Below are 10,240 nucleotides of genomic sequence, written 5' to 3'. Positions count from 1 at the left end.
TCAAGACCAATTTTCTTCCATGCTTCACACAACAACTTGACTTCTTTTGTAGTGTAGTTTGCACTTCTCCCTTTGGAGATGCATCAGCACACGCTCCTCTTCCATGTCAAGAAGGTGCTCTTCTTGCGTTTCATGTTCTTGAGATACAAAATCTTGAGATGCAACTCAAATATATTGCCAAAAAAATCATCATACACACTACATACATCCACTTTGACTTGTGCTCAAATCAGGCCAGAAAATGGCTTTTGCTGGATAGCATGAGTCAGTCTAGGCTAATCAAAGCTCGCCGATGTTAGATAGATAGGTAGAGATATAATGTTGTATTCAAACTTCTATCTCTTCTCCCTCTCGTGTTATCTTCTGTCTCTCTCGTGTAATTCTGGAGAGTCCTAGTGATCTCCCAAACTTGTAACCCACAACAGATTCTCAATATATACAGCGGCCCGAGATCAAAGGGTTCAACGCTTCCTCCAATCTTTACATGGTCATCAGAGCCTATCCTCATCGCATCTAGCAAACCTACGAGAAAGCCTTCAGCCCCGAGAGGAAAACAGCCTAGCCGCCGTAGATCACAGCCATGGCAGGAACCGATGCATCCACCGCCGCCGCTACCATCTCCACGCTTACCACATCCACCATGAGCGCCCTGACTACCCAGTTCGCCGGTTCCTCCTACGCTTCTTCTTCCACCTCCAGCACCGGCGCTAGCTCCCTCGGATCGCCTCCGTCAGAGAAACTGACGAGGACGAACTTTCTTCTCTGGAAGGCCGTCGTGCTACCCCAGATCAAGGGGGCACAGATGGAGCACTTCCTGGACGCCACAAACATGGCGCCCCCTGCCACCATCACCATCACGAAGGATGGGAAGGAAGAGCAGGTCTTCAACTATGCCAGGACGATCTGGTACGCCCAGCAGCAGCAGGTACAAGGTTACCTTATGGGATCTCTGTCACGTGAGGTTCTTGCGCAGGTCGTAACTCTCCAGACGCCGGCTGAGGTGTGGAGCGCCATCCACGCCTTCTTCGCTGCGCAAACCCAGTCGCAGCTCGTCAATACTCGCATCGCCCTTGCAAATCTCCAGAAGGGAAACATGGGGATGCCAGAGTACCTCGCCAAGATAAAGGCCCTGACGGATGAGATCGCCTGCACCGGATCTCCACTCGGCAATGGCGAGATCGTCTCCTTCGTCCTGAAGGGCCTGGACATGGAGTATAACTCGGTTGTCTCGGCCCTCTCTGCCCGCGTCGAGCCAGTCACCGTCACCGAGCTCTACAACCAGCTTCTTAGCTTTGAAGCCCGCATCAATCTGCTCCAGCAAGGGAATCTGCGCCAATCTTCGGTGAACGCCTTGACCCGTGGCCGTGGCCATGGTGGCCGGGGCCGTGGTCACCAAGGCCAGCAAGGGCGTGGCCGAGGCGGCAACAACAACTATGGGCGTGGACGCTCAAACAGCAACATCAATAATGGTGCACGCTCCTTCAACAACAACAATGGAGGCCGATCTGGTGGACGGCCTCGACCCCGGTGCCAGCTCTGCAAGAAGCCTGGTCATGAAGTACTTGAGTGCTGGCATAGGTATGATGAGGACTATGTGCCTGAAGAGCGCCATGTCCTTGCTGCATTGAGAGAACAAGCCGGAGAAGGAGAAACCGTATGGTACGCTGACTCTGGTGCAACCGACCACATCACGGGTGAACTTGAGAAGCTTGCAACTCGTGAAAGATATTATGGCAACGATCAAGTGAACACTGCTGCAACCGGTGGAGGTATGGACATACATCATATTGGTCGTGCTTTCATTAATCCCCCTACTTCTAAACGTGATCTCGTTCTTGAAGATGTCCTTCATGTTCCTCAAGCTAACAAAAATCTTGCATCAATGTCTCGTTTATCAGCTGATAATAATGTCTTTTTTGGAACTCATCCAAAATAATTTTTCATCAAGGATCGGGCAACGAGGGAACTTCTTCATCACGGTAGATGCATCGGTGGTCTCTACCCTATTACATCAAGGTTTCTTAGCCGCAAGCATCGTCGTCAAGTTTATTCCGTCGTCAAGCCCTCCTTGGCAAGATGGCATCAAAGATTAGGACATCCGTCTTCTGTTATAGTTGAGCAAGTAGTTAATAAAGACAATCTTCCATTGTCAGGTAGAGAAAATGATGAGTCCGTTTGTGAAGCTTGTCAATGTGCCAAGAGTCACCAACTTCCCTATCCGAAGTCTAGTAGTGTTTCTCATGCTCCTTTAGAGCTTATTTTTAGTGATGTGTGGGGTCATGCAAGATATTCTTTTGGAAGAAAGAAGTATTATGTTAGTTTCATCGATGATTATAGCAAGTTTACTTGGATATATCTTCTTAAACACAAATCTGAAGTTTTTGCTGTTTTTCAAGAATTTCAAAAGCTTGTTGAACGTCACTTTGACAGAAAAATTCTTGCCGTCCAAAGTGATTGGGGCGGGGAGTATGAAAAACTCAACTCCTTCTTCGCAGTATAGGCATTGAACATCATGTCTCTTGTCCTCATGCTCATCAACAGAACGGTTCTGCCGAGCGCAAACACCGTCACATTGTCGAAGTAGGGTTGTCACTACTTGCTCATGCTTCTATGCCTCTCAAATATTGGGATGAGGCTTTTATTGCTGCCACATATCTCATAAATAGGCTTCCTAGTAGAGTCATTGGAAATTCAACTCCTTTAGAGCGCATGTATCATAAAAAACCTGATTACAACTCCCTCAAAATATTTGGGTGTGCTTGTTACCCCAATCTTCGGCCATACAATCGTCACAAACTTGATTTTCGGTCAACTCAGTGTGTTTTCATTGGCTATAGCAATCTTCACAAAGGCTACAAGTGTCTTGAAGTTTCCACAGGACGAGTCTATATCTCTCGTGATGTTGTTTTTGATGAGATTCTTTTTCCGTTTGCTCAACTTCATCCAAATGCAGGTGCTCTCCTTCGTCAAGAAATCTCCCTTCTTTCTGATCCTTTGACTTCTCCTGATCACGGGGGTGAATTAATTGAAACTGATCATGAGATTAATCCAACCAGAAAAGATTCAGATGAAAACAATGCATCTAATGGCAGCAATGCAGTTCCTAGACATGATTTTATGTGTGCAGATCAGGACAAAAACGACGCTGGATCCTATGACGATTTGGCGCAGCGCAGCAGCTTCCAGAACGCGCGATCCGAGGAGGATCCTGCAGCAGCGTCAGCGCCAACAGCAGGTGGCCCCGCTAGCCCAGGCGCGGGCCTAGATGCGGGCGGCCTCCGCGAGTCTCCAGCCGCCACGCATGGGCTGGCCAGGCCCACAGGAGACAGGCCAACCGAGGCGGGGCCCGCGCACGAGGCGGCCTGCCGCACACCCGAGTGGGCAGTCACAGCGGATGCCATGCGGAGTTCTCCTGTTGGGTCACCCGGTACGAGGATGACGCCCGATTCGATGCTGATTCCCTCTGTCGATTTGGTTTTCTCGGATCTGGAGCGCCAGGGCGGTCGATCCCCTCTGTGTAATGTGCCTGGATCTTCTGTGGCTCACCCTGCTGTCTCAGGATCTGCTACATCAGAGGCATGTGGTTCCGAAAATAATAATTCTGCTGCTACAATTGCTGTACCTCAGGTGTCTCAGCGAACCACCAGGTCTCAATCTGGGATATTCAAGCCAAAGGAATACAAAGATGGCACCATAAGGTATGACAAACGCAAGTATGCTTTTCTTACTAGTGTTGGTGAACCAGAAAATCTTAGTGATGCATTAGCACATAAAGAGTGGAAAGAAGCTATGGACGGAAAATATCTAGCACTCATGAAAAATAAAACTTGGCACTTAGTTCCACCAGGGAAAGGTAAAAATGTTATTGATTGCAAATGGGTTTACAAGATCAAAAGAAAGGCAGATGGAAGCATAGACAGATACAAGGCTAGACTAGTTGCAAAGGGTTTTAAGCAGAGATTTGGGATTGATTATGAGGATACATTCAGTCCTGTTATTAAATCAGCTACCATCAGACTTGTACTGTCTATTGCTATTTCTAGAGGTTGGAGTTTACGACAGCTAGATGTACAGAACGCGTTTCTTCATGGTGTTCTTGAGGAAGAAGTGTTCATGCGGCAACCACCAGGGTATGAAAACAAAAACACACCACATTATGTTTGCAAGCTAGATAAAGCCTTGTATGGATTGAAGCAGGCACCTAGAGCCTGGTACTCAAGATTAAGTACTCAGTTACAACGACTTGGGTTTACTCCATCAAAGGCAGATACCTCACTATTCTTCTATAACAAAGGCAGTATAACAATATTTGTTCTTGTTTATGTTGATGACATTATTGTTGCTAGTTCCAATCTAGATGCTACTACAAGTCTTCTTCATGATCTTAATATGGAGTTTGCATTGAAGGATTTGGGCAATCTTCACTATTTTCTTGGTATTGAAGTAAAACAGGTGAAAGATGGAATACTTTTGACACAAGAAAAATATACTGCTGATATTATAAAAAGGATTGGACTGGAATATTGTAAGCCTGTAAGTACACCACTCTCAACTTCAGAAAAACTCTCAGTTGAGGGAGGAGAGGTACTTGGTCCAGAGGATGCAAGTATTTGACTTTAACTCGTCCAGATATTTCATATTCTGTGAACAAGGTATGTCAGTATTTGCATGCTCCAAGTACAGTTCATTGGACAGCTGTTAAGCGGATTGTGAGGTATCTCAAGTATACAATGGGACTTGGAGTTAAAATTACTAAGTCACCATCTATGCTAGTGAGTGCATATTCTGATGCAGATTGGGCAGGATGTGTTGATGATAGAAGGTCCACAGGTGGATTTGCTGTATTCTTGGTATCAAATCTTATATCGTGGAGTGCAAGAAAACAGGCTACTGTCTCTAGATCCAGTACTGAAGCAGAGTATAAAGCACTGGCAAATGCAACTGCTGAAGTCATGTGGATTCAGACTTTGTTATGTGAACTTGGGATAAAAGTTCCACAGGCTGCAAGGCTATGGTGTGACAATATTGGTGCAACCTACCTTTCAGCAAATCCTCTTTTCCATGCACGAACAAAACATATAGAAATTGATTTTCATTTTGTCAGAGAACGAGTGGCTCGGAAGCTACTTGATATCAGGTTTATTCCAACAGGAGATCAACTTGCTGATGGGTTTACTAAGCCACTTTCTACGAGGAGGATGAACGAGTTCATATACAATCTAAATCTTGACAGAGTTTCATAGGTTTAGATTGAGGGAGGATGTTAGATAGATATGTAGAGATATAATGTTGTATTCAAACTTCTATCTCTTCTCCCTCTCGTGTTATCTTCTGTCTCTCTCTCTCTCGTGTAATTCTGGAGAGTCCTAGCGATCTCCCAAACTTGTAACCCACGATAGATTCTCAATATACAACGGCCCGAGATCAAAGGGTTCAACGCTTCCTCCAATCTTTACAGCCGATGGACATTTGCTTCCAAACGATGCTACTCCTACGTCCTAAAGCTCGGTTCACTTGAAATAATAGCCCCGCAAGTAGCGGTGCCCGCAGCAGCAGGCGGCGGCGACTCTGCAGCCTACGACAAGGCGTGGCGTACTCACGCGCTACTACGGAGAACTTGGAAGTAGATATTTTTCTGCGGTGGTGAGGTGAAGAAGATCCTTCCGCATTGTCCGGCTTCTGGAGGGCAGCATTTGCGGGCGGCACAGCTGAGCTGCGTTTTTCTTTGACTCGGCGCGGCACGCTCAGGTAAAGGGAGAAAGCGACGGCAGTGCGGCGCGGGCACGAGGTCAAGGCACAATCACGCCCGCCCGCTCCGGACAAGACACGGCCGCGACGCCGTCCGCTCCTCGACCAGGAACACCGTGTTGACCCCCCGGCACCGAGGACTTTGCGGCCACCGCCCTGCCGACTCCATCCACCAGCGCGCTACCACGGCATGGAACAAGCATCATCGTATGAGCAGTGGAGGTCGACAATCTTCATGATTTCTAACATCAATTTACATCTGTCGCAACAACAGCACAATGAGCTTACATCACGGCCAAAGCGAGGTCGCCAGCTGGTTTTGGCTGCCCTCTCTAGCTCTTGTAATTCGCACAAATAAATAACACAATTTACCACCACATCAAGTGAAAGCTATCTGAAGGAACCACACGCTTGGTCTCTCTTTCAGAAACTAATGGAACACCAATAAGAAGAAGAAGAAGAAGAAGAAGAAGAAGAAGAAGAAGAAGAAGAAATAAGCTACAACAAGAAAGAATCCCGCCCGAGTTAGGTGTTGTTAGCATCAGCTCCTCGTCCTGGAGCTTCCGAGAGTGAGCTCCAGCTCGTCCGATCCGGAGTCCTCGTGGATCCTCTCGCCCTCCCACGCCCTCACCAATCCAGCGGTGGCCTGCTGAGCGCCGCCGTTGGTGCTGCTTCCAAACGCAAACTCGTCAGAAACCACGTCCATCATGTGAACGTCCGGGTGCCGCGCCATGCCGGGAATCACCGGCGAGCAGGTGCCGCTCTGCCCTGGCGTGCACATCCTCGACGAACCACCGCCCGGAATCGCTTCTTTGAAGACGCTGAATGGGTTTGACGACATGAGACTGAAGGTGGGCGATGAAGGGCTCGTTGACGAGATCTGGATACCGGCCAGCCATGCCGGGTCAGGAACCATCTGACGCCCGGGGCTCGGCGGGGTGGAGTTCACCACGCAGGGACTGTTTGAACCATGCCATGGTGGCTGGATCACCGACTCGTCCCAGTCCGTCTTCATGCGAGGGGTGCGAGCAGTCGGTGAGCTCAGTGGAGGAGTCACCGGGGCGCTAATGGAGCCACCGTGAATCAGCAGCGGGGGAAGATGCGGCCGCTTATTCGACGCCGTCGAATTGGAGAACGTCTGGAGCCATGGTAGGATGGGAGTTGCATCGACGCCATTTACCATGTTGTTGGAATGCGGGAGGAAGGGCGACGATGCGCCGCTGGGGAATGAAGAGGAAGTAGGGCTTGCATTGTATGATGCCCGCGGACTCGGCTGATAGGAGGAGCATGGGCTTGGTGACACTGAGCACCCAATCCCATCCATGCGCTCTGCGGGTCTGCATCCCTGTGAACAAAAATAAACGAACACTTTATTAGTTTGTGCTCCATGTCTTCTCCGACTAGCTGAAAGTAAATCAGATGTGGTGTTTCTGCAGCAAAATTGCTACCTACTCAACAATATTTTATCATGGTATACACGGCGCCCTATTTCACACCAAGCTTTGAAGAACCGAGAGAGAGAGAGAGAGGGGGAGAATCTCTGATTACTAGTTAGCACTACATTGCAAGCCTCAGAGCTACTGTATTTGCCAAGATTCGACTTGTGTGTAGCAAAGATCAGGCAAACAGAAGATGGTCAAACATCATCATGCCAACAGTGAATTTCAGCATGTGACTCTGTGGGATTGTTTGAAGCATTGGTGCAACTTCGGCATGAACACGCAGCAGGCAATAATTCAGGAGCATATTAGAGCTTGCTTCAGCGTGTTTCTCGCCCACAGATCTTACGAGCCGAACAGGAATCCTGATCCACCAAATGCAAGCATCGCGATAGGATTTGCAGCAGGGGAGCAGCACGGCACCGATACAACAAGATGCTCAATTCGTCGCCGCGCTAGGAGAATCTAGCTTTTCTTTTCCCCAGCGGCAGCAGCTCCCCGATGCCCCGAAATTCCACGAACGCGCCTACCGCCCGCCCACCCACCCACCCCGCACTCCAGTCCGGCACACCCGTGCACGGACCAGACTGGCGTCTCCCACCACACCACCCTTTGCTCATCGCGCCACCCACGTGCGACCCACCCCCAAGGAAATGGAAGAAAATTAAAATAGGAAAGGTACGACTGGACGCCACACGGTTCACACCGCGCAGGCACCAGCTGGCCCTCGCCGAGATCCACTGCGCGCGCCGCCTGCTCCGCCGCAAGCCTGCGCGCGCTCGACGGGGTAGCTCGCTAGCCGGCTGAACCACGGCGCCGCTGGCTGACCTCCCGTGGGGGAGCGAGGCGAAGGGATCGATCAATCGGCTGTACTGGTGGAGATCCAGCGTTGCGGCCGGGGGAGAGAGCGGGGAAGGCGTGGTGGTACGATACGAACCTTGCGGTAGGTGGTGCCGTCGGGCTCGACGACCCAGCCGGCCTCGTTGCAGAGGGCCTTGAGGACCTCGTTGTTGTCGCAGTGCTTGGGCAGCTTGTACCCGCCGTGCGCCCGCAGGCCGGAGAATATCTTGGCGGCGATCGCGCGCCGCCGCCGCTCCCTGCGCTTGTTGTTCTCCCTCTCCCTCCACGTCGGCATCCTGCCGCCCGCTCCCCCCGCCGCCCCGAAGTCCGCCCCTCCTCCTCCTCCTCCTCCTCCTCCCCCCGTCGCCATGCCCGGTCAACCCTCCGCGGCACGCACAGCTCGGCTCCGCTGCCGAGCTCGAAGGAAGGGTCCCTGCCGAGCTCGAAGGAAGGAAGGAGGGAGAAGAGGTCGCCCTCTCGAGTGGGCGAAGGAGCGAGAGCAGATCACACGGAAGAGGAGAGAGAGAGAGACAGAGAGGGTGGGTGGGGGAGCAGTGGCGTGAGCTTTGAAAAGCCCCGGCTCGCGACGCGGCCCGCACCGCCCCTCGATTTCCTCCTATTTACGCCCCTGCCACCGCGGGAGGGCGGTCAACACGGCAGCGCGGGGAGGGGCAGAGCGGTAACTGCAGCACACCGCACAGGGGCGAGGCAGCGAAGTGTGGTGTGGGGTGGGGGGGCAGGCGGAGGGCAGCCCACGAAGCGTGTTGCTCCGGCGCGGCGCGGTCCACGTCAAACGAGCTCTGCACGTGGGCGCCCACGGGCCGAGGGGCCCGCGGTCCGGGCGGGCGGGCAGCCCGTGGAGGAGGTGGGGCACGTGACGAGCCTGTTGCTTTTCGGGGCCACGCACTCGTTCCCTTTATTTTCTTTCCTTTGCTCGCACCGCCCGTTCCGGAGATAAATTGATTGGTTTGTTTATTTCGCGGCGTGTTTGTGAGTATTTTTGGCCCCGCCTCGGCGTGCGGGGGAGGAAAGTAGACGGGCTCGGAGCGCGGGCGCGGGTGTCTGCGATTGCGCGCGAACAGCAGGCGCCGGGGGATGGGACGCACGGGGGGGGGGGGGGGGGGGGGGGGGGGGAGCACGAGTGGGGCTCGGAGGGGTCGAAACGTCGCGCCCCAGGCTCGACGGGCATCTTTCTTTGCCCGCGTGCGTCGCAGGGGGAGGCGGGGGACGGAACGGCCTACTAGTATAGTTTGGAGTCAAACTACACGATTTTTGCATTATTATAAGTCTAGGCTTTTTTTTGTTCGAAAAAACGCAGCAATATATACCAATAAATATGATTCCCAAACAGTGAAGATCTCTTGGAGGAATTTTATAGGAATTCGATATAATAGGATTTTCTTAGGAAAATTTACTTCAGAGCCATTTGGTTTTTAGGAAAAATCCTATTTCTATAAAGGAGTTTTTCTTGTCCTCCACATTTCGTAGGAAAAAAATATTAGCCTAGACTCAAAGAAACAATCATATGGTGTGAGCCAAACGACATTTATTTTCATATTTCTGTTTCTAGGATTTGAGCAGGGACGGAGCCAGGATTCAACGATTTGTGGGCGCGGGCCGGTCTTCTATGATAGGAATGGGGTATTTGGAAAACATAGTTGCTGCATTTAGTTTTCGATAGTCGAAACACATTCTCCAGGTTCCATCTTTCTTCAACACCAGAGCTGCTTTGGGGCTTGTACTGGGCCTGATTACAGCATTTTGCAAACAGCTCCTCTACTATCCTTTCAATCTCTGTTTTCTGGGTGATAGCATTTCGTCGGAATACAAATGGTGGCCCACGTTTAGAAAACTTTTTTAGGGTATTCTATTTCAACAGAATAGATCAAACTTTTTATAAAATTGCACTTCACGGCACGGCAAAAAAAAAAGAGCTTCGCTCGGTTGGCCCTCCTAGGCTTCCGCCTACTTTCTCTTCTCTTACGTCTACAACAAGTGGGAGAGGCAGGATTCAAACCTACGTACCTGTAATAACACAATAAACTTATCCTACTTAGGGAACAGGCTGGCATAAAGGGCAAAAGAGAAAGAGTTACACCCGGTCTAAAACCAGATGGTGTTACTTTCTTGCTTCCACCTGAACCTGCTTGCAGACCTTATAGAAAAGTCTTGTATAAGATAACTAGCTTTAGTGTTGAGACTCATAAGAAGAT

General features: G+C 50.7%; 1 protein-coding gene across 1 annotated transcript; it reads right to left on the bottom strand.

Moving 5' to 3' along the window:
• Nucleotides 1-5,958: 5,958 nt before the first annotated feature.
• Nucleotides 5,959-8,569, bottom strand: LOC123077689 (protein BZR1 homolog 2). The gene is made up of 2 exons (XM_044499983.1): nucleotides 8,125-8,569; nucleotides 5,959-7,093 (listed from the first exon to the last, which is right to left on the bottom strand). Exons 1-2 carry the CDS (start codon nucleotides 8,395-8,397, stop codon nucleotides 6,290-6,292), a joined length of 1,077 nt encoding a protein of 358 aa, XP_044355918.1. The 5' UTR covers nucleotides 8,398-8,569; the 3' UTR covers nucleotides 5,959-6,289.
• Between the last annotated feature and the right edge of the window lie 1,671 nt (nucleotides 8,570-10,240).

This window comes from Triticum aestivum, chromosome 3D (genome assembly GCF_018294505.1).
Source record: "Triticum aestivum cultivar Chinese Spring chromosome 3D, IWGSC CS RefSeq v2.1, whole genome shotgun sequence".
NCBI classification, from domain to species: domain Eukaryota; kingdom Viridiplantae; phylum Streptophyta; class Magnoliopsida; order Poales; family Poaceae; genus Triticum; species Triticum aestivum.
This window is presented reverse-complemented; position numbering and strand designations above follow the sequence as displayed.